Raw genomic sequence first — 24625 nt, 5'->3', positions numbered from 1 at the left:
TAGCAAGGTTATATAGTGGGTTATTTTCATTATTATTATTATTAACATAAAAGGAGGACATATATCTAAGTCTTCTAAGCATGGTGGACAAAATTATTTGAACCTGATTGTCCTCTCTCTTTCTGTTTAATCTGTCATGCTATGTAGTTCGTCCCACTGATTCAAATGTCAGCCCTGCTATTTCCATCCATGAGATTGGTGCTGTCGGGGCAACCAAAACAGAACGAACTGGGATAATGCAGTTAAAAAGTGAAATAAAGCAGGTAAGACATCTTGGGATATCTCGGGAGATTAGCTGGGATATTGTCATGTTAAAGAACATCCTTTTGGAATTGATCTTTGTTGGGATCGTGTATTTCGTTTCATATCCCGTATTTAATTGGAGCCATTTATTTTTCAGGCGGAATTTCGTAGACTATCTATCTCAACTGAGAGTCAGGTGAAACAACTAGAGATCCTTTAACATAATTTAACCTGCCTTTAGTTCTATATAACATGCATGAGCTCATGGCCTTTTTACAAGTAAGATAACAAACCACAGAGTCGCTTGATTCTCCTTTGTAACATTCATTTTATAGATAGCTTTCCTTTTCTGGACCAAACTGTTTTGCTAATTTTAGGAAGAAAGTAATTTGTTTCTGTTGGCAAGAAATTGAAACCCTGAGTTCCTCTTATTAGAATTAACATGTAATTTTGGAATTAGTTTTCTCTATGCAACTAGACTCCATTTCCTTATGTTTAAGAACAGGTACTAGAGAGAACACCAGATTGGATGAGGGCCTTTTTAAAAATCTAGTTTCTTGGGGCTCCTGGGTGGCTCAGTCACTTGAGCATCCAACTCTTGGTTTCTGCTCAGGTCAAGGGATCAAGCCCCATGTCAGACTCCGTGCTGAGCATGGAGCCTGCTTAAGATTCTCTCTCTCCCCCTCTGTCCCTCTCTCCTGCTCACTCTCTTTCTCTTCCTCTCTCCCTAAAATTTCAAAAAAAAAAATCTAGTTTCAGGTATTTCCCCCAAATTAGATTTTTATCATTGTCATGAGAGAGGTATACAAAAGGTGTTGTGGATACATAGAGGTAAAACATTGAAATCATTCAGGGAGCTGATGGGAATTATCAGACATCATACTGTAGCCTCTTACTCATTTTCCTTGCAGCTGAGAATAGATGAATTATTATGCTCTACAAAGAAATACTTAACACAAACTTTCATAGCTTTATTCAAAACTCTGGGAAATCATGTGATTTTCAGAGTCTCCAAATTGAGAAGGTACTGATTTGGTCTCCCCTAGTAGCACTTTTTATGAAAATCTTAAAACTACTCCTCCTGACTTATGGTAGCTTGAAGTACTAAAGCACATCCAGAAGAGGAGAGACAAAATGGAAATTTTTTGTTGGAGGTTTTATGGGAGTCAGAACCATTTAGGACAAGAATGAGCCAATGCTTGAAGTTTAATTTGAAGGAAACTTTTCAGATTCATATTATGCAAGGGTAAGAACTGAATGGACTAATAGGAAACTGTTACTAGTACAGGTTTTTTCACAAATAATTTGGATAACCTGAACATTTTCCTATCTGAAAGGTGAAAGAACTATGTTTCATACTGAGGAGTTAAACTGATGTTGTTGGTAAACAGTCCTTGTTTTGGCTGAGAGTGATTGGCTAAATATTTTTTTATAGTTGTTTATAGTTACACAGTATTACTTACAAGTTCATTATATATTTAGAACTTGAAGTCCGTGTTCCCAGCTAGATTTCTATGATATTAAGGACTTGACCTATCCAGCTATATCATTTAATTCCTTTTTTTACACATCCACTACCTATAGGAATTCAAGAAAGGCAAAATCATTAGGACTATAATGTCAAGGATTGAGAGACCTAAATTTTCATTACTTTCTAATTTCTAATTATTGATTTCCATCCTTACTTGCCTGTCTGGTATTTTGTATTGTTCTAAACCCTTTTCTCTACCACTCACCAATGCCCTTTTTTCTGATCATGGGAAAAAATATTTTTAAAGGCAGTTTTTCTTTACCTTTTACCATGGCTTCTGGAGTAAGGCTATTTCATCAGCTTTTTAAATAATAACATGCTGGCTAGTTACTTGAATAGTCTGTAATTTTACCCTACTAATATGTTTTTAAACACAAATAATGTTTGCCTTGCCTCATCTCTTCTAAAATCTTATTTTCTAATTTTGTTTTATAGTCCAATGGTGGTCATCCCTTGGGTATAGATTTGACATCACCATCTTTTCTGGTAACTGCTGTTATATTATATACCATTCACAAGTACTTTGAATATGCTGTTATATAAGTAATGACATATACTGACTGAAAAGAAAACCAAAATGAATCAAGAACTAAAATAACTATAAATCAACTTCATGTATGGGGGTAAAATCTTTCCATTCGTTTTCCTACAAGGGGTAGCAAAGGGGGTTCAGTTCTAGCCTCTTTTCCATTTCAGAGAAGACAAAATTCAATTTAATAAGTACTTAAGTGTCTGTTTATGCATTTATTCTTTCAACTAATATAATTAATTGCATGTATACTAGGTGCCAGGCACTGTACTAGATGGTATCAGCATCCCCTGGGAGCTTCTTAGAAATGTAAAATCTTGGTCCCCACCCTAGGCCTACTGAATCAGAAAGGCTTGGGTAAGGCCCACCAGTCTGTGTTTTAATAAGCTTTCCAGGTGATTCTGATGTACTTTTAAGTTTGAAAGCCACTGGATTGGCTGTTATTCTGATTAGTAATGTACTTAGTAAATATTTATTGAGTGCCAATTTTGTACCAGGCACTGGAAATACAATAAACAACAGAACGGATATGGTCCTTGCCATCATGAAGTTTACATTTTAGGAAGACTGATTTCCGATTAGATTTCCTTGGTTTAAACCAATGTAATGGCCTCTGACTTCAGATTTCTTAAACTGAAGAGATTAAGGCAACTCCAACTTTTTTGTTGTTTGTTTGTTGTTTGTTTTTTGTTTTTTGTTTTTTTGTTTTTTAAGGTTGTATTAGCTATCATGGGTCCCTTGAATTTCCATGTGAGTGTTAGGATAAACTTGTCAATTTCTGCAAAGAACCTAGTTGGGATTATGATGAAGACTATAGATAAATTTCAATCTGTAGATAAATTTAAAGGGTATTGCCACCTTAACAATGTTAAGTCTTCTGATCCATGAACATGGGATTTCTTTCCATTTATTTAGGTTTTTAATTTCTTTCAAAATGTCTGGTAGTTTTCAGAGTATATGTTTTATACTTCTTTTGTTAAATTTATTCCTAAGTATTTTATTCTTTCAGATGCTATTTTAAATGAAATTTTTTCTTAATTTCATTTGCAGATTGTTGATTGCTAGTGTTTAGAAATTACAAGTGATTTTTATATTGATCTTATATTGTGCAATTTTACTGAACTCATTTGTCAGTTCTAACTGTCTTTCAGTGAATTCCTTATTTGTAAGCTTATGTCATTTGCAGATGTAGTTTTACTTTTTCCTTTCACTCTGGATGTCTTTTATTTCTTTTCTTGCTTAATAGCACTGACTAGAACCTCTAGTGCAATGATGATTAGAAGTAGCAAGAGTAAAAACATCTTTGTGTTATTCTAAACTATCCTCTAAACTTAAGAGGAAAAACATTCAGTCTTTGACCATTTGTTATGATGCCAGCTGTGGGGTTTTGTAGATGTACTTTATTAGATTGATGAAGTTCCCCTCTGTCTCTAGTTTGTTGAGTGTCTTTATCATGAAGGAGTGTTAGATTTTATTGAATGCTTTTTCTGCATCTATTAGGATGATGTGGTTTTTATCCTTTATTCTCCTGATGTGGTGTATTACATTAATTGATGTCTGGATGTGAAACCTTGAATTTCTGTAGTAAATTCTATTTCATCGTGGTGCATAATTCTTTTCTATGTTGCTGAATTTGGTTTGCTAGTATTTTGTTGATTTTTGTATCTATATTCAGAAGGGATATTGATCTGTATTTTTCCTGTGATGTCTTTGATTTTGGAATAAGGGTAATACTGGCCTCAAAATGAGTTGGAAAGTTCTTTCTCTTTTTTTGGGAGAGTTTGTTAGGAACTGATAATTAATCTTTAAATGTTTGATAGAATTAACCAGTGAAGCCATCTGTGCCTGAGTTCTTCTTTGTGGGAAGTTTTATAATTACTAATTTGATCTCTATTATAGATCTATTCAGACTTTCTGTTTCTTCTTGAGTCAGGTTGGATAGTTTATGTCTTTCTAGGAATTTGTCCATTTCATCTAAGTTATGTAATTTGTTGACGTATGGCTGCTGATGGTACGTCCTTAGAGTTCTTTTTGTTTCTTTAAAGTCAGAGGTGATGTTCCCTCTTTCTGTCCTGATTTTAATACATTCAGTCTTAACTTTTTGAGGGGGAGCTAAATATTTGTCAATTTAGTTTATATTTACTGTCAAAGAAACAAATTTTAGTTTCATTGCTTTTCTCTGTTGCTTTTCTATTCTCTATTTTATTTCTTTCTCCTGCACTGTTTATTATTTTCTTCCTTCTTGCTTTTGGCTTAGCTTGCTGTTGTTTTTTTCATTGTCTGAAGGTTTTTTTTTTCATTGTTTGGCTATCAATTTGAGATATTTCTTCTTTTTTAATACAAGCATCTATGACATAAATTTCTCTTTAAAGCACCGTTTCAGCTGCGTCCCATAAATTTTGGCATGTTGTATTTTCATTTTCATTTATCTCAGAGTGTTTTCTAATTTTCCTTGTGATCTCTTTCTTAAACCACCAGTTATTTAGAGGCATATTGTTTAATTTCCACATATTTGTAAATTTCCTAAGTTTCCTTGTGTTTTTTATTTCTAATTTAATTTCATTGTAGTCAGAGAACATGCTTTATCTGATTTCAATTCTTTTAATTTGGTTGAGGCTTGTATTATAGCCCATGAAAGCAACAAACTAAGCCATAGACCAGCTGGAATTTTAACAGAGATAACCAAAGAAAGAGACAGCTAAGAAACTCCCAGGTCATCAATATTTGTATGGCACTATTTAAGTATCACTAGATTGCTTTCTAAAAGGATCTAGATTTACAAAGGTTTACATTGTTGCTAGCTACTCATAAGTCTACTAGCTTCACTGTAACCTCTTTATCTTGGGTGTTATACTTAATATGTGGTTTCTAATTCTACTGAGAGTGTTTATTATTCACTATGCTATAATACTTTATCAGAAGAACAGAGATAGCTTTTGATTTATGTTCTTTCCTCTCCTCTTCTCCCAAGTCACCTGGAACATCTGTGACTCCAAGTAGTGGGTCTTTTCCTAGAGGTGAACAGACATCTAAAGATAATCGTCAAGGTCAGTGGCAACGCCGAAGAAGGCTAGATGGAGCACTGAACAGAGTGCCAATTGGATTTTATCAAAAAGTATGGAAAGTTTTACAGAAGGTAAGCATAACACATTGTAGATGTATCTTTATATTCCCACTTGATATCCTCAGTCTCCTTGGCTGAGATATGACTTGACTGTGACATCACTACAATTATATAAATGTCATATGCTCATATGGACAAAACCTAGAAGACATAATCAAAGAAGTTGATTTATTATTTTGATATTATTTACGATTTAGTCTCTATTATTGACACTAAGGTATTTTTTATAAATTAGATTTCAAAAATCATCATTTCTCTGCTTTTGCCCATACTTGAACATTGTTGGACTTTGTGATACATTTGCTACTTATAAAATCTGGTGATAAAGAGCCTGCTTTCTTTGTAGCTATTGTAGAGTGGAAATGTTATTTGTAGTAATGTGCTGACAGTAGAGTAAAACTGCTGCAGTGTCTGAGGAGTTAGTGTAAGAAGCTGTTCTATTTTTTCTTAGATGAAAACTACTAAATAGATGCAAGATTGTAATGATTTTAATGACCCAAAGCCTTTGTTGGTGTGACCAATTTTTGTTTTTCTTTCAAAGGCCTAGCTTGCCAAAGACATTTAAGAGGACATCACACCAGTATGATTGTGACAGATTTAGAGGGCCAGGAAGAGCATGGTACTCATTCATAGGTCTCATTTATAGTCTCTTAGGTGGCACTTTCTGCTTCATTGCCCTTAGCAAGGACCTGAAGAAGATTTCATCCAGGGCTTCAAAACCTTAGTTATGCTTCTCCCCTTAGCACAATGATATTCTTCCAGGGACCAAAACAGGTGATCTTTTGGAAAGGTAAAAGTTGTTTCCTCAGACTAGTAGCTCTGGAAATCTTCTTTTCAGAGAGTGTTATTAAAACTCTCCATCTAACTTCTCTAGCACCCTGGTCACAGACAGATATTTTATCTCTACAGCTATGCCTGGGTTATGGCAATTTGATTTCACAGACATGTAGTGGGTGCTGTTCTACCCCAGATACCATGGAATGTATCTGTTTTTATCATCAAGAAGCTTAATCCATAGTTATCTTCTTAAATAGCAGCTATAATGTAAAGCTGAAATGTATTATGATAAAGGTACAGAACCACAAGGTCTTGCAAATACAAGAAAAGGAACATTTAAATATGACCAGGAAGATTGAGTATTTTATGGCAGAATCAAAACATGGACTTGGAATCCTAATATAAGAGGACAAACAAATGCCCTCTTTTTTCATTCCATTCCTTTTAGAATGAATATAACATACTCATCACATTGGCACATATGTTTGCAGGCTGGTAATTCTCTGTACTAAGACTGTTATTTGGCATATGAAACATGGGATGGAAGTGTCAGGTACCAGAGCCAGTAAACCTGCTGGATTGGAATCTTTGTCTGTGGCTTAATATATGTTGTTTTAATTTGTTTAACATCTAAAATGGCAAGTCCTTAATGCCCATTGCTTTTTAATAATTGAGTTGATTGTAAGAGAGAAGATAAAATATCATTCATTTATATTTCCTGAGCATCTGCTGTACGCTAGGCAGTGTCCTAAGTGCCCATGGTGATACAGCAAAGAACAAAATAGACAACAGTCTATCCTTATGGGAGCTTAGATTCTGCTATTCAATAAATAATAAACATAATAAGTAAATTATATAGAATTAAAAGAAGACAATTATTGTAGTAAAAGTACAGCAGAGTGAGGGCATCAAGGGCACTGATGTTAGGGGGCAGGGGATGCTTAACTAGAAAATGTAGTAACTGCTGGGTGCCTGAGTGGCTCAGTCAGTTAAGTGTCCAACTGCAGCTGAGGTCATGATCTCACGGTTCGTTCATGAGTTTGAGCCCCACGTTGGGCTCTGTGCTGACAGCCCAGAGCCTGGAGCTTGCTTCTGATTCTGTGTCTCCCTCTCTCTGCTCCTCCCCTGCTCATGCCCTGTCTCTCTCTGTCTCTCAAAAATAAATAAACATTAAAAAAAAATTTTAAATGTAGTAACTATACAAGTCTGAAAAATATGTATTTTGAGGGTTTTTATTCTTCAGCCTAAAAATCTTTCTGAAAGCCTATTTGTGATGGGTCTGGGACCTAGCATGATATCTTTTCTGATAGTCTCTGAATCTTTGGGACTAGTCTATCCCAGAAGGTAGACCTTCTCTATCACTTCCACTCCTTTAAATTGAGGGTAAATCTTGCATCTACCGTAGCCCAGCCCTGCTTCTTGCCATATAATAATCATAAGCCCTTGGCAAGGACACTTGGGCTGCAGGGCCTTTCACTGGCCTGTGATTGTTCAGCATCTACCCCATGAAGCGCACTTAGAAATACTAAGTGTCTCCTTACAGGCTCCCATTTATCAGCATATCCTTGGTGACAACATGTTTTTGCTCTTTTGCAGTGTCATGGACTCTCTGTAGAAGGTTTTGTTCTTCCTTCTTCAACCACTAGAGAGGTGAGATTCTGTGTCTTTCACATTTATGTGATTGATGGTTTATGTCACTAAAGTATTTCAGTGATCATTTTTCAACATAACAGTTCTATGACTCTAGATCAGCTAAACATGAAGTGCAGTTGAGGAAAGGAGAGAATATTTTTTAAAAACAGAATAGGAAAAGAAATAGAATGGGAACATTAGAGAGTAATTATGTATTACATTAATTATATAAGGACAGCCCCCTTTTGATGGTTAAGTTAGGCTGGTTTATGTGAGTATTGCCAGTTAGAGAGGGCAGACAAGATAGAAATCTAGAAATGGATGACCTCTCATGTCCCCATCCTTTTCATCCCCACCTTTCTCTTGTAGGATGCTTGTAGACTATTATATTATGAACTAGTGGTCCTCAGCTCTAACCATATGTCATAGCAACCTGAGCTCCCATCTCCAATTTAGTGGATTAAAATCTCCAGGGATGGAACCTGAGCATCTGTACTTTAAAAAAAAAATCCTTGGGGCATCTGAGTGGCTCAGTCAGTTGAGCGTCCAACTCTTGATTTTGGCTCAGGTCATGATCAGGTTGTGGGATTGAGCCCTGCATCCGACTCCAACATGGAGAGATTCTCTCTCCTTCTCTGTCCTCTCTCTCTCTCTCTCTCTCTCTCTCTCTCAAATAAACAAACAAGCAAACAATCCTTAGAATGAGTCTGATATATAACCATGGTTGGAAAATAATGCCATGAACCACAGACATGTATTATTGGGCGCTTTTATATTTCCCTTTTTGCCCAATCACATAGATATTCTAAAGAAATAACTTTTATACAAAGCCAACAAAGGAACTAGAATTAGCAAATTAGGAATAGTAAGATTGGATGGTAGAGCATTCTCAAAAACACTGGAGTTGTTGTAGGCAATGGCTGGAGGGGCGAGTGCAGAAAGCTAATACTATGCCTCAGAGCTTCACTCTTGCCTCTAGGCCTCTTCTCTAATAAAGAACACTGTGCCCTCTCTGTCCTTTCTCTGCTTTTAAGCAAGATTGAAATGTTAATATAATTAATAATAATACATGGTACCTTTAAGAGTCTTCAGAGTACCTTTACACATTCTTTAATTTGATCTTTAAAACAGGTATGTGAGGGGCACCTGGGTGGCTCAGTCGGTTGAGCGTCTGACTTTAGCTCGGGTCATGATCTCGCAGTGGACGAGTTCAAGCCCATGTCGGGCTCTGTGCTGACAGCTCAGAGCCTGGAGCCTGCTTCTGATTCTGTGTCTCCCTCTCTCTCTGCCTCTCCCCCGCTCATGCTCTGTCTCTCTCTGTCTCAAAAATAAAGATAAACATTTTTTAAAAAATTTTAAAAAACAGGTATGTGAGACAGCTTAAGGAAGGGATTGTAGTTTCCGATTTACAAATAAGGAAACAAATTTAGGGAAATGAATTGTTCAGTGTCCTAGAACTAGTAACTAACAAAGACAGGACTTGAACCCTGGTCTTTAGGGTCCAAATATATATATTTGGGTCCATTATATATAAGGTCCATTATATACTCAATACAATTTTGCCAAAAATTATTCCTCACTGCTCTTCACCCTAAAATAACTTTGTATTTCTTCATGCCCATTTTAATCTAACAGTATATAAATGTTTTACATAATTCTAGTCATCCTGTACATACAGTTTTAAGTTCTACTTACATTTTTCCTGTATCTATGGTCATCATATTTATTCTTTTAAATGACTCTATAAAAACCCATGAAATTGCTGTACCATAATATGCCATTTATTTACATGACCATTCCCATGTTTAGATTACTTTTAGTTTTACATTTGTGACTAATGCTGTAAACACTCTTGCACATAGGACTTTTTCCCTCACTTGAATTATTAACTTTGGATAAACTCTCAAAAATAGGATTGTGAGTTAGGGGGCATTGACACTTTTATGACTCTTGTTATGCATTGCTAGACTGCATTCCAAAAAGATCGGACCAATTTACTCACTCAGGTACTTTGAAGGAGACTGAGCTACACTTTGGCTACAGTGCTTTTCCTGCCTTTCAGAATAGGTGATTGATAACTCCTGGATGATGGGCTCTTAGGAATTGATTTTCTTTTTCTCTATCACAGATGACTCCAGGCGAGATTAAATTCTCCGTTCATGTGGAATCTGTCCTGAACCGTGTACCTCAGCCAGAGTACCGCCAGCTTCTGGTTGAAGCCATCCTTGTCCTCACCATGATGGCAGATATTGAAATTCATAGTATTGGAAGCATCATTGCTGTGGAAAAGATAGTGCATATTGCTAATGACTTGTTCCTTCAAGAACAGGTAGGCAAGTGGCAAGCCTGTTGTTTTCTCAAAGGGGAATGTCTGACACTAACCTAACTGCATTCAGAGCTCTTAGTGAAGCCAAGGTCACTTTCTTGTGCCCTCTTCCTCATAGCTCTTTTCTGGGTCCCTCTGTAATGGCTCTGAGCTCTGTTTGCAGAAGAAGTAGGCTGTGGGACGGCCTCTGTCTTTCACCAAGTGTTTTTGTGATTGTGTGAGATGGTAAAGTTGCCTGGAATTCAGGAGGCTTTTATGCTTTTCATCATATTTCAGTCTTCTTATCACATGGCTTTTTATAGCAATAAGGACTTAAGAAGAGACAACTGGATAGCATATCCTTTTTGGACTATTAAGGAAAAGAGAAGGTTCAATTTTGGTTTGGTTTGGTTTTGTTTTTGCGTTAGCTACTTACCTATAGGAAAATATTAAAGTGAAACTTTTAATTCTACATTTAAAAACTTTTTCTTAATGTATCTTCTTCCAGGACATTAACCATGTTTACAAAATGCAGACTATTGAAAGCTTTCCAAATGTTTCCTAGATTAAGAGTAGAAACACTAAGGTGAAGTACATGCCCTGTCATCAATAGGAAAATCTCCAAAATATGTAATAGGTATTTCATTCTATTATTAGGCACTGTGGGAAAATGCGAAAAAAAATCAGAAGTACCCAGGACAGTGCTAATTTTAAATATTCTGGATTGCTGTTAGTCTGTGTATCAGACAATATGATCCCTTTTAGGCATAGACTCTAGCTTGGAAAGTGTACAGTCTATTTGAACTAAGTCTACTTAGAAAGAAATAATCATCAAAAGCAAGATAAAATAATATGTGCTAAAATCAGTAGTACTGGAAAGATTAGGACCCAAGTCCGTCTGGGATGATTTGTAAGTATTAACATTTGACTCTTAACAGGTACAACTTGTTTAATTAACTGCTATATTTAACTTTCAAAATTCTGAACAATTAATATTTTAAAAGTAATGTCATCATGAGGGCACCTGGGTGGTTCAGTCGGTTCGGCTCAGGTCATGATCTCATGGTTTGTGGGTTTGAGTCTCGCACCGGGCTGTGCTGTCAGCTCAGAGCCTGGGGCCTGCTTTGGATCCTCTGCCCCCACTCTCTCTCTGCCTCTCTCTCTCTCCCTCTCTTTCTCTGTCTCTCTCTCTCTCTCAAAAATAAACATTAAAAAATTTTTAATTAAAAAAATAATGTCGTAGGATATGGGTATCTAGGGAAAAATGTACATATAGAAACTCACATTCAACATTTTGTGCATAACCGATCCCTTCCTACCAAAACAGCCTAAGATCCAACTAGCTGGTGATGGGGAGGAGGCTCTGAGTAATCCCAATGAGGACTTTAACTAATAGGATTAGTAATTTTTCCTTTCCCCTGTGTTCTCCTACCCTTAAAAACCAAACAGAAAACCCTCGGGGCAGATGATACCATGTTGGCCAAGGATCCTGCGTCTGGCATCTGTACTCTTCTGTATGACAGTGCGCCCAGTGGCAGGTTTGGCACCATGACCTACCTCTCCAAGGCAGCTGCCACCTACGTACAGGAGTTCCTGCCTCACAGCATCTGTGCCATGCAGTGAGGCCTCTGGGCCCTGGCTGCAGGGAGCCTTTTGACAGCTGGTTCCTGCCTCGGTTGATCATGCATGGGACTGAAATGTGTTGGCCTGATCACTCCTACCCTGCCCCTTTCCATCCCATCCCACCCAAGAAGAATGAACTTTTCTGATCCACTAACTGCTTTCGAAGTGAACCTCTGCCTGGAGGAATATGCCCGCCCAGGCACTCTGTTGTAGGCCTTAATTCTTTCATGGTTCATGGAAGTTTGCATGTGTTTTTATCCTCCAGATCTGTTACAAATTTAGTTTCCTAACTACTGTTTGCAGAGTAGGTATTAATAATAACTTATGACTGAAGTTTGGAAATTTTTCTTATGTGTAGTTTCATTGTGTGAATGAGTGGTGGGTGCTTTGGGACATTGTTTCAAGTGGGGGAACCCTAAAGTGTTGGATTTTATACTACCACAAATTGGAAATATCTATTCTAAGTGCCTTTTCTTGGGAAAGGAGAGTACCAGATCATGGTTTTCTTCATTACTCACGTGTTGCCTCACACTGAGTGACAAACGCCTTTCTGTATAGAATTACTGTCCCTGTTCTTGCCTTCTCTGTATCCACATAACATAATTTCTACTCTCCCTTTGGTGAAATATCAAAAAATGCAAGTGCAGTGTCTGTATTTAAGAATTTTGATATTAGCAATTGAAATCACCTTTTCTGAAGATTGCTGGTGCTCAGAGATGTATCTGTAGCAGAAAATGCAGAAAAACCCAGGAGCCAGGAGCCCAGTTCCAAAAAGGAAGGGAAAAGAGATGCCTGCAATAGTGTCTTACACCTAGGGAACAGAGAGGGAATCAATCAGAGGTAAGTTAGTACCCTGAAGAGAGCCTTGTGCACCAACTTTTGCCTCAGAAGAGTGGGCCAAGACACAACATGCAGAATAATTGAAGTCTCTGTCTTTGGCAAACAGGAATCCAGCAGTCAAGTCTATAGCTGCCTTCACAAGCAGTCCTTCCTTGGTGATCCTTACCTGTCTGTCTCACTCGCCTACTGACTTTTTACAGCATCCATCCCCCCACCCACCACCAACTCCCTGTCCTCCCATCGGTTCTTAAACTCTTTCACTTACATCTTCACTCCCTGATTCTAGTGTTCATATCTATGTGTATTTTGATATCTGTTGGCATATATCTGTTTCTTATAAATAGCTGCATTTGTGTGTGTGTCTAAGCATACATGAGAATTTTTCTGAATGTAAGTAGTTTCAATGTGTCTGTATATCTAGCTGTATCTACATTTGGCGGCCTATGTAAATATGTGTTATATGGATGGTGGTGACCGTGGCCCCCAGGCTGACACACCAAGAGTAATGGAGGAATCCTTAAGTCCTTTTCCCTAGTCCCATGTTTAGGTAACCTCATTTGAAGAATGTTTCTCCTAACTTTCTTAATTGAGGCTGCTGTAACAAAATACTGTAGACTGGGCGGCTTAAATAACAAACATTTATTTCTCACATTTCTGGAAGCTTAGATTGGGGTTCCTGCAGACTCAGTGTCCAGGGAGGACCCTCTTCCTGGTTTGCAGATGGCCACCTTCTTGCTGTGTCTTCAGATGGCAGAGAAAAGGGGGACGGAGGGGACTCTAGACTCTTCTTTTTCATAAGGGTACTAATTTTGTTATGGGAACCCTTCCCTTATGACTTCATCTAATCCTGATTACTTTCCAAAGGCTCCCACCTCCAAATCCCATCACCTTGGGGATTAAGGCTGAATACCTAATGTGAATTTCAGAGGGGTACAAATGTTCAGTCCATAGCACTTTCCTTTTCCTTGTTTATGTGTCAAGAGTCTGCTAATTTACCTGTTTGCACTCAGGTAACTTCCTACTTCTGTCCTTTCCTTTATCTCAGATTTTTCAGATTTTTCTCCAAGAATGGGGCTGGGGCTAGGGATCTCTCTAAACGGTTCTTACAGAACCCATGACAGTCTTTTGAGTGCATGAGTAAGTGAACACAGTAAGTAGGCTGATAGAAAACAGAGAGTGGAAATGAGAGAGGATAGCCAACCTTTTTAGAATAGAATGTCTCTCAGAGCAAATGGAAACACACAGTAAGTAGCTTTCTGATTACATGATTTCTGGTCACCTTATAAAGATAATTTATGACCTGTTCTGACACTGTCTTTTCACTGGCTGTGCATACCCCAGCCACAGGAAGTACATCTGGAGTGGCACAGGTGAAAACCTCTGCTCTCTGCCATGTTAGTTTGCCTGAACTGACACTGACTGCTGCATTTCTCTGGGTTTACTAAATTGCCTATCACTGTGCTCTCCATCCAGTGGTATTTCACATTTAAAGCAACTTTTTAGAAAACTTGATCTGCATTTTATTCTTTGTAAGCATGTGATACTAAAAGAAACTTTGGACTTTTTTTTAAGCACTTCTGTTTTGAAATTAGAATTAAAAATTGGAATGTCCAATTAAATCATGTCTGATGCCAGTGTTCAAAACTTTATGTGTGTTTTTGTGACTGGGGTTTATTTTGTGGCTCTATTTTACATACTCTGTTTAATTATACAGTACAGTCAAAGCTCATTAATTGGCTCAAAGTAGAATTATCTTAATATAGAAATCATATATATTCTATAATATGTTAGATAATATAAGTAAAGAAACACAGTTTTATCTTTCAAATACATACCCACTCAAACTAGGCTCATTAAATTAAAATGGGCTTATTGACATCTTTAAGGGACCTGTACTGATGAATGAATAAGATTTTTACTCAGTGTTACAATTGTGTGCAAATGGGGCTTCTGTACTACCGGAAGGTACTTAACAACAATTTGTTCTCCTAAGTATTATAAATATTTGGCAGAATCTTGTTTATACTACTCATTAACCATCGTGTAACAAGAGAGGGTTTATTCAGTAAGGATGAACCAGTCTCCAATCCCATCCTCACTAATTAGGTTTCACTACACTGTAGGAATTTTACACAACTGGTGGGGCAAACGTTGTCGTTCTTACCCATGGCTCACAAAACCTCTACTGCCCCCCTTTGCACTTACTCAATACCTAATACCTACACTAATGCAGTGGAGATAAATACAGTGTTTTCCACATTTAGTCTTTGTTTCCTATTAAACTTGAGTGACCTTAGGTCTTGGTTTGCCCAGGACAGTCTCCATGTATGCCTGTTGTCGTGGCATAATTATTAATAGCACTCTTTGTCACTCTTAAAAGTGTCCCAGTTTGGACGATATGGTTGCCCTATATTTAGCAGAAGTCTGATTTCTTTTAAGGCTAGGCCTAAAAGCCAAGGACCTGTTCTCAAAAGTACTCTTGAAGTAGTGGTGTGGGGGTAAGGAAACAGTAGGGGGAGACTTAAATAATATCTCTTAAATCCTAAGCAATATTTGAGTGCTTACCAGATGCCAGACTGTTACACAGGCAGTTAGCATGAACCATCTTATTCTATCTTCATAGTTACCATGTGAGCTAGATACTGTTGTCATTCCCATCTTACAGATGAGGGAACTGAGGTGCTGAGCATTTAAGCAAATTGTTCAAGATCAAACAGCTGGTAAGTGGTAGAGCTGGGATTTGAGCCCAAGCACTCTGGCTCTATAGACTTCCCATTCTCAACAATGACACTCTTCAAGGAAAAGACATTAAAACAAGGGTCAGTCTGTTGAGTACAGTTGAGGCATCTGTGGGCAGATTGTATGGCACAGTGGGCGACATGCAGAAACGCACAAAGAAGGCAGCCACAGGAGTAGTGCCTTTTCAGTGTGTTTGCTTTCCCTGCTGCCTGCTTCTGCCAGTAAGCAAAGACAGGCGAGATCGCCAAAAGAAGTGGCATAGCCTAACCTGATCTTGCTGGTTCAAAAACTACCTTTAGCAATAATGGTTGAAGAAAGTGAGTCAAGGACCCTTATCCAGGGTCACCACACCAGAACACTTTGGAGCCAAAGTTCAACCTACTTCCTCTGAATTTAGGCCTTCCATCTGCAATTCCAGTGCTTTGGGAAGGGTCTTCTTCCCAAGTTAAGGACTGTATGGATATTAAGCATGTGGAAAATTGAGTTAGGGACCTGTGGCATGATTTGTGCTCTGTCTGAATCATGAACAAGTGTCCAGCCACCCTGTGAGATTTGCTGCAGGAATAGGCTGCCAATTTCAGAGCCTCATTGCAACAATTTATCTTTCTCCATACTTGAGTCATCTTGCCACATTGTGTGTCAAATAAGGATACTATTTCCACTTTAGAAGTGTGTTGAAGTGTTCGGCTAACTACTGCTAGATCTGAAAGAACACAGAGAACAATCCACTTTCACATCATCTTATTACAGTCCAGATTTTAGGGTGCCAGCTGGCCAGCCTGTATCCTGTCGTCTTCCTTTCACTGCCTATCCTTGAAGGCCCAGGACAAATCCCATTTCCTCTTTATATTGCCAATCTGTCATGATCTCACCTTTCCGTCAACTCCTACAGGCCCACAGATTCCTTCACCTCTGTCTGTAAATGTGTGCCTTTCTCTCTGATCCTAAAAACAATCATTCGTGAGCTCTAACATCCCTTGATATACTAATTCCTTCCTTTCACAATCAAATTTCTTCAAAGAAGAAGCTCCACCTGACAGTGTTGGTTTCACTCGTTAACCCCTTGCAATTGGGCTTCCTCCCTGCCTTGTGTGTGTGTGTGTGTTTTTTTTCCTCATAGAGCACCAGTGAGCTCCTATTGGCAATGACATTGTCACTACCTCTCCCTTCTTGTGACCTTCTCATCCCTAGATTTCTGTGAAACTGTACTACATTTGTTCTCACCCAACTATTTCTTCTTTTGTCTCCTTTATGGCATCTTTTTCTCCTCCTAGCCTCCACAAAAAGGCATTCCCAAAAGTTACACTCTTCTTCCTAGCCCAAAAGATTCTCACCATAGTGTGCGGTAGGCTTTAAAAAGTGACATAGTCTGATTTACTTTTTTTTTTTTTTTTTTTTTTTTTTTGGCCCCGAGTTCATTCTGGTGGCTGCAAAAAGACTAAATTGTAGTTCTGCAAAAGTAGAGGTAAAAACCCGTGTGATATTGCAGAAACTTCAGGTCAGAGATGACAATGTCAGGACTGGGGTAGTGGCATCTCTGTTCCCATTGCCCATACCCTAGTTTAAATCATCATTACTTTTTATGTGGACCACTGCGGCACTCTTACTACCTCTAGTCTTTCAATAGCTAATCTTTACACCACTCTTGTAGAAATCTTTTTTTTTTTTAAGATTTCTGTTTAAATGTCTACTCATTTGCCACAGCTTGAAGTCTGTTCCCTTTAGCCTGGCATTCACAACCCTTCATGATCCAGCCTCTTCAGCTAAACTAGACTAGAAATGTTTTCCTTTATGTTTTTGCTTATGCTATTGATTCTAGTCAGTGTGCCCTCCCCAGGCTCCCATCCTCACCAAGTAAAATCCTGTCCATCCAGTAAAACCATCTCAAATGCCACTGAATAGGAATTCTAGTTGCCATTTATTAAGTACTTAATTCTTAGTTATTAAGCAATCTAAGCCTTCTACATTCATTACCTGACTCTGATGCATTGCATACTGTTTCTTGTGTATTTATGTCATCTCTACAAGAATGCAAATTCCCTGAGAGCAGAAATGAGATTGTAGTTCATCTTGAGAATTGAATCCTTCGCTGTTCTATACGTTTAGTTGCCGTCAGATAAATGTTTGGTGAATGACTGAATGATTGCAGAACTTTGAACCAGTTGCTATAGGAAGATCTAAAAGAAGCATAAGGGCTTATATTCTAGTTAAAGAAGACATCACAGGTCTGGGGGGGGGGGGTTGGATTTTCCAGAATACTAAGCATTCAGGGAATACTAAATGGAGGATTGAACAAAGTTAGATTTAACAAAGTAATGCTACAGGAATGAAGTTTACATAGTAAAGGGAATGTTCAACGGCTTCAGTGTCAGGCAGACCTGGTTTTGAATTCCTGCTTTTCTGCTTAATAGGTGTGTGACACTGAACAGCCATTTGCTCTCTTTCTAAACTGCATCTGTAAAATGGGCATATTACAATATCCTTCATAGGACTTTTGCAAAGATTAAATGAGATAATATATCCAAGTGCATATCAGAGTGCTCAAGAAATGTTTAAAAAGTAAAAAATGGTGAGCTAGTTTTTAAAGGAAGTAAGAATGTTGGATTGTCTGAGGGGTGTTAGCAGGTCACTTCAGGTTGAGATGAGAGGTAGGGGGACTTGGGAATTGGCCAGCTTACATCATATCATAGGGGCTGCCAGGAGCCTGGAAATAACTGATGATAATTCTAAAAGTGCTTCAGGATATTATGTAATGTGAAGTCTCACACTACATAAATTATTTCAGTAACCCTTGTATAGTTCCAGAAGCAAAAGGAGGGAGGGAAGGGGAACTGCAGTTTGCAAACATCACTGAAAGTATGTGCTCACCCCCTCCCACACGAATTTTTAAAGAGTAATTTGACATCAGTGCTTGATTGGAATCTACAAAGCAATTTCAAGATTACCAGCCAGCCTCTTGAAAAATGCTTTTGGCTTTGCCAGAGTGAATTATTGAGGTTTTTAACTGTTACATGGACATGGATTGCTAATGATGAAAAGGAATAAAGTTGTGTGCAAAATTTACTGTGTAAACTTTTCAAATCTTTTGCAACCATTTATTAATCCCCCACCAAAAAAGCCTGTCTAACGTAGGTGGGTGGTGCTGGGCTCTTGGTGGCCACACCGTGTCTATCTTTAAATATTTATATGGGTGTATCTGCATTTTGAAACAATTCACGAAGAGCTGGGCGGCTTTTTTTTGTTTGTTTGTTTGCTTGTTTTTTTTTGTTTTTTGTTTTGTTTTGTTTTGTTTTGTTTTGTTTTGTTTTGTTAGCGCTAAAACTCACATTCGCGGCTATTTTAGCAATTAGCCCCGGCTCTTCCGCTACTCGAACCCCTCAAAACTACATCTCCCAGCATGCTCTAAAGCTGGTCTGACCTCATTTCAAATGGCCCCGTAGGGCAACAAGGATGGTTAGTTTTGACCGTGCTTATTTGTCCCATAAATTATCGATCCTAATTGGCAGTTATTTGGGCTTTTATATTTGCCGACCTCTCGTTTTTGTACCGTGGTCACTAAATGAAGGGCTTCTGGCCTGGGAGGGCCCATGTATTCTTTCAATTGGTTGGGGAGCTGGGACAGTGTCTCTGGCAATAACGAGAATAGGAGGGAATGTTGACCAGGGAGCACCGCTGCGGCCGTTCAGAGGAGCAGGAACAGGAGCCCGGGCTGAGTCTGAAAAAAGCCGGATCCAGAAGGTGGCTCCGGAACGGCTGGAATTGGAAGATGGAGGAGCCGGAGGAACCGGCGGACAGTGGGCAGTCGCTGCCTCCAGTGTACATCTACAGTCCCGAGTATGTCAGCATGTGCGACTCCCTGGCCAAAGTCCCCAAACGGGTAAGAGAGGTGGGGATAAAAGACCGTGGGCTTTTAGGGTGGGGGTGGGGGTGGGGGCTGTTGGACCGGACAGCATTAGGAAGCTGAGAGGATTCCGGGCTGGGGGAAGTCTTCAGCAGAAATTTGGGCAGGTGTGCTAGGCTATGGAGGAAGTGTTCCCTTACAGTTTCTGAGAGCGCCGCATTTATCGTCGGGGCGTCCAACGCACCGGAGGGGGTAGGGGTGCGGGGGAGGGGATGGTACTAGGGGATGGTGGCTCCACTACAAGGGATCCCTGAAGTGGAGAAGACGCTGCAAGAGAAACGTTCCAGCACCTCCGTGAGGCCCGGTGGCTTTCTCCTTAGCTATTTATATACTTTGTATCTATTTTGTCTAAAGTACATTGCAACTGGTAAGTAAAAAGAAGCGAGGGGAGTTAAAAGTTACTTTCTTTGTTCAGGATGATGAAGTCGATGGTATTTCTCTGAAATAAACATTGAAGAGACGTTTTTCTGCTTTTTTTTTTCTTTTTTGTTGATGCTTCTAGGCCAGTATGGTACATTCTTTGATTGAAGCATATGCACTGCATAAGCAAATGAGGTAAGTTGTCTTTCTTGAACCAAGCCCTGAAGCTAAGTGCTCCTTAGTATCCTACTTCACAGTGGACCTAATTAGGAAGAGAATAGTCCTTTCTTTCAAAGTTTTTTGCAATTCAGTGTTTGTAATCTGCCTGTAACCTAGTGAAAGCTCTTGAAGCATTAAGAAAACTTGAAAAAAGTACGGAAAGCAGTTAAGACCCATTAGAAATAAGATTCTATTACTGGAAGGGAAAGTAATCTAGGGATAGGTGCCCTGTGGAGATTTCAAGGTGAGTACCTTAGGGTACTAAAACCCATCTGATGGAAAAGAAATTTTATTCACCTGTGACATGTTGTGAGATTTCTATGTGTTTATTTCTAAGCCAAATCTGAGGGTGTGTGTTCAACTTAAGACTTTTAGACACCTCATCACTATCACCTAACTTTTACAATTAAGCCTGGAGACAAGTCAAGACCAAAGCAAAACTACAACCAAACCAGAACTCAGCACACACTTAAGTGTTGCTTTAAAAAAAAGAATGAACTTGCTGTTTATCATTATAAGAATGGATATTTTAGCCCTGTCACTTGTAGGATTATTTATGACATTGTCTGGCCAAATAGGTGAGTGTCTACTCTGACTTGTGTAGTATACTTCATTTATTCCCCCAGAAGGTAGTGTAATAGGCTTTCAAATTTTATCCTTATTATTAACAAAATCATTTACTGAGTACCTTTTTTTTCCCCCCATATGTTTGGTAGACGTGAGAACTATATGCCTTCCATCACAGTTACTTAACTTTTCCAAAAATTACTTTACGGGCACATGGGTGGTTTAAGCATCCAACTCTTGATTTCCACTCAGGTCATGATCTCACTGTTCGTGAGTTCGAGTGCCACATCAGGCTCCATGCTGACAGTGTGGAGCATGCTTGGGATTCTCTCTCTTTGTCTCTCTTTCTGCCCCTTCCATGTGTGCATGCTCTCTCTCTCTCTCAAATTAAATAAAATAAACATAAAGAATATTTTAAGACAAACAAGAAATCGATGCAAAGCAGAACTGTCCCATTCCCTTGCTATTAAACAGAGAGGCTTTCTGTAAGTGTTTGTTAGATAAGAGGAAGGGCACTAGAAACCTTAGGGCAGGAAAACATGGTCCAAAAAACTGTAACATTTTTATTTTAATGCACAGATTTGTCATTTTCTTGAAGGAGAAGCAAGAGTCCTTGTATCTTGGCCATGTATATGGAAATTTTTTGATATTTATTTATTTTTGAGAGACAGCATGTGGGGGAGGGGCAGAGACAGAGAGAGAGGATCCAAAGTGGGCTCCGTGCTGACATCTGTGAGCCTGATGCAGAGCTTGAACCATGAGATCATGACCTCGAGCCGAAGTTGCACCCTTAATCAACTGAGCCACCCAGGTGCTACTATATATATTTAATTGTTGAGACTGAGCTACAGGATTCTTCTGGCCTGCTTGGTGACAGTACTAGCCTATACAGTCATATTAATTCATGAAAAACCCATGGCTGAGTTCCCATTCAGCAAAAAAAAAAAAAAAAAAAAAAACCACTACTGCCTCCCTGTGGCGTAGGTCATCGCTTTTCCAACTTGAATGTACATATGAATCACCTTGTTAAATTCCGATTCTATAGATCTAAGGTGGCGCTGAAGGCTGAAGTTCTGCCTGTCTGACAGGCTCCTAGGTGCTGCTGCTGCTGCCGCCGCCGCCACCACTGCCACCACTGGTCCATAGACTACACTTTAAGGGGCAGTGGCAGAGTCAGGAAAAGAAATGGGGAATAGGCAGACAAGTTAAAGGTGGTAAGTCCGGTTGTTAGCTTAACACCACCCTGTATTCTGAGTCACTTCTATTTGTCACTTCCTGTGAGAGCTTCTGAGCAAAGTCCCTTCTCTTCTTCCTCTCAGAGGTGGATATGAGGGACCAAATATAGGAACTTTTATGTTTTGAGTTGCCTATTTGTTATCTGTTAGTATTAACAATAATGATAGTCATCCACAAAGCATTTTCATATGTTATCATTTCATTTTCACATTAAGTCCCATAAGATCTCCCCACTTTACAGGTGAGGAAACTGAACTACAGAAGTCAATTTGCCTGAGGTTATGGAGCTGATAAGTACAGAGTTAAGAAGAGGTGCTCAGTTCTCAACTCCAAATTCAAAATTCGTGATAATAAAGTTGCCTATTAAAGTAAAATTAGGGGCAACTGGGTGGCTCAGTCAGTTAAGTGTCTGACTCTTGGTTTCGGCTAAGGTCATGATCTCACAGTTCATGGAATTGAGCCCCAAGTCAGGCTCTGTGCTGACAGTACAGAGTCTGCTTGGGATTCTCTCTCTCCATCTCTCTCTGCCCCTCTCCTGTTCTCTCGCTCGCTCTCTCAAAATAAATAAACTTAAAATTTTTTTAAAGTAAAACTGTAGCTGAAAGGATTATATGTCCCAATTAGGAACTAATTCAAGTGCAAAGATCTCTGCCTACTAGTTTGTCATGGAAGTTGTAACTCACAGAGTGAAGTTTGTCCAATATCTGATTATTTCACTTAAATATAATCACTGGCTTTTTTTTTTTTTTTACTACCTGTGAACTCAAGGAGATCTGTCCTCTCACCCCTTATTAGTGGAATCATTACAGAGATGTGAGGAAGTGAAGACTACATCAGTAAAGGAAGAGAACATGTTTATTATTTCAGCCCACTGGAACTGGGAGCTGGGAGTTGTATTTTCTGCTCAGACTGCTGGCTCCCGCTTCCAGTTTCTGGCATACTCTGGTTCTGACTCACTCACCTCTCTTTGTTCTCTGTTATTATTAGGATAGTTAAGCCCAAAGTAGCCTCCATGGAGGAGATGGCCACCTTCCACACTGATGCCTATCTGCAGCATCTCCAGAAGGTCAGCCAAGAAGGAGATGACGATCATCCAGACTCCGTAGAATACGGGCTAGGTAAAGTCATTACTGGGCAGTGATGGGAGGTAGACAACCTCCACCTATAAATTGTAACTACTTATTTTACAACTTGCATGAAAGTCTTTATTTTTTAATTAAAAACTAATGTGTTAACCACAATATTAATCTCTTAGCTTAAACACGTATCTCACTTAACAAGCAAACCATATGAGTTGAGCAAAACCAAATGACGGATTAGACGGAGGAAAATCTTTTAGTTGCTTAGGCCCAATAGCAGTGCCCACATTGGGTCTGGCTGTTAAAACTTGAGTACATGTTTATGTTCTGGATAAGTTTTCAACCCTATTTCACATTAAACAACTGCATTTTTTTAAACTGTAGGTGGCCAATGGGATAGTCTAGAGAAATAGCATGGTTTAGTAGAACTCTGGTCTGGGAGATAGTGAGTCAAGGGACCTGGGTCCCAGACCTGGCTCTGTATGACCAAGATAAGCTATATCACCTCTCAGGACTCTGTTTCTCCATCTGTAGGGTGTGACTAGCTAATCTTGAAGATTTAGCCTTTCTAGGTCCAATGCTTTAAAAAAATTATTTCCCCAACATTGGAGATGTTTGCTTCTCATTTGGAAGCTGATGTTACCACAGGAGCTTTTTGGTAAGATATGTTGTTGTCACATCTCAAGCTATTCCTCCTAATAGAGTTCCAGACCCACTTCGAATGTGTGGAGGTGGGACCTTCCTCCTACACCCCCAATCAGTGCTCAGGACACTAGCTGGGTGTCCTACAATTCAACTCTGACACTATCTGCCTGGAGATAGCATCAGATCCCACAGGTTAAGGACTCAGTACCACAACACTGCTCTACTCTTCAGATACCAATCACAAGCCCAGGTTGTTACCTGTGCTTCTGACTGGCCATAAATCAGACGTCCCCACAATCCCCTCTTTGGGTTTAATTTTCTAGAGCAGTGCACAGAACTCAGGGAACCCATTTAATCACTAGATTACTAGTTGCTTACAAAAGGATATGTATAACTCAGAATGGCCAGATGGAAGAGATGCATAGGGCAAGGTATGATGAGAGGATGTGGAGCTTCCATGCACTCTCCAGGCATACCAGTCTCCCCACATCTCCACGTGTTCACCAAACCAGAAGCTCTCCCAGCCCTCCTTTTGGGTTTTAGGAGGCTCCGTTACATAGGCATGACTGATTAGATCATTGACCAATTGGTGATTGAACTCAATCTCCAGCCCCTTCCTCTCTCAGGAGGTCAGGGGATAGGACTGGTAGTTCCAACCTTCAATCACCTGATTTGCTCCACTGGCTACCAACCTCCATCCTTAGGTGTGATCCACAGGTCACCTCATTAGTATCACAAAGACACCTTTATTGCTCTCATTGTTCAGGAAATTCCAACAGTTTTAGGAGCTCTGTGTCAGAAATGGAAATGAAGATCATGTATAAATATTTCTTATTATATAAACCACAGTATCACACCTCCTCTTTCTCTAGTCCATCTTTTAACAAACTCTTCTGATGTTTGCCCAAAGGTTATGACTGTCCAGCCACTGAAGGGATATTTGACTACGCAGCAGCTGTAGGAGGGGCTACAATCACAGCTGCCCAATGCCTGATTGATGGAATGTGCAAAGTAGCAATTAACTGGTCCGGAGGGTGGCATCATGCAAAGAAGTAAGAAAATGACCTTTCTGCTTTCTGCCTCTTTCCTTGAGTCAGTTTCTCAGTTATGTAAACTCTTATGCTTATTGTATCAGCATTTATTGGGAGACTTGTGTATGCATATAGCACTTTACCAGGCATCCTGAAGAGATACAAGTGAAATAGAAGAAGATAGGACAATATAATGGAAACCACACCATTGAAAGGCAGGATACCTGGCCTCTATGCCTAGTTT

General features: G+C 39.2%; 2 protein-coding genes across 18 annotated transcripts in view; both read left to right on the top strand.

Annotated features, from left to right (window-relative positions):
* The window catches only part of PHKA1 (phosphorylase kinase regulatory subunit alpha 1), a 175147-nt gene extending 160899 nt beyond the window's left edge, over nucleotides 1-14248 (top strand). For 3 of the 6 annotated variants that reach the window (XM_045472339.1, XM_045472342.1, XM_045472343.1), the window contains 7 exons: nucleotides 148-263; nucleotides 401-439; nucleotides 2210-2260; nucleotides 5275-5439; nucleotides 7801-7854; nucleotides 9965-10165; nucleotides 11591-14248. In XM_045472339.1, the coding sequence (XP_045328295.1) occupies nucleotides 148-263; nucleotides 401-439; nucleotides 2210-2260; nucleotides 5275-5439; nucleotides 7801-7854; nucleotides 9965-10165; nucleotides 11591-11764 (800 nt within the window). In that variant the 3' untranslated portion in view covers nucleotides 11765-14248. The remainder of the gene's footprint in view (nucleotides 1-147; nucleotides 264-400; nucleotides 440-2209; nucleotides 2261-5274; nucleotides 5440-7800; nucleotides 7855-9964; nucleotides 10166-11590) is intronic. The other 3 variants (XM_045472341.1, XM_045472344.1, XM_045472340.1) reach the window with 2 other exon arrangements.
* Nucleotides 14249-18739: 4491 nt separating this feature from the next.
* The window catches only part of HDAC8 (histone deacetylase 8), a 243617-nt gene continuing 237731 nt past the window's right edge, over nucleotides 18740-24625 (top strand). For 2 of the 12 annotated variants that reach the window (XM_045472542.1, XM_045472543.1), the window contains exons 1-4: nucleotides 18758-19220; nucleotides 19747-19799; nucleotides 22614-22744; nucleotides 24261-24402. In XM_045472542.1, coding sequence (XP_045328498.1) covers nucleotides 18996-19220; nucleotides 19747-19799; nucleotides 22614-22744; nucleotides 24261-24402 — 551 coding nt within the window. In that variant the 5' untranslated portion in view covers nucleotides 18758-18995. Of the gene's footprint in view, nucleotides 19221-19746; nucleotides 19800-22613; nucleotides 22745-24260; nucleotides 24403-24625 lie in introns of all 12 variants that reach the window. The other 10 variants (XM_045472541.1, XM_045472539.1, XM_045472535.1 and 7 more) reach the window with 9 other exon arrangements.

The sequence above is a fragment of the Leopardus geoffroyi genome, chromosome X, assembly GCF_018350155.1.
Source record: "Leopardus geoffroyi isolate Oge1 chromosome X, O.geoffroyi_Oge1_pat1.0, whole genome shotgun sequence".
NCBI lineage: Eukaryota > Metazoa > Chordata > Mammalia > Carnivora > Felidae > Leopardus > Leopardus geoffroyi.
Note: the sequence above shows the minus strand (reverse complement) of the source record. Positions and strands in the feature narration are given on the sequence as shown.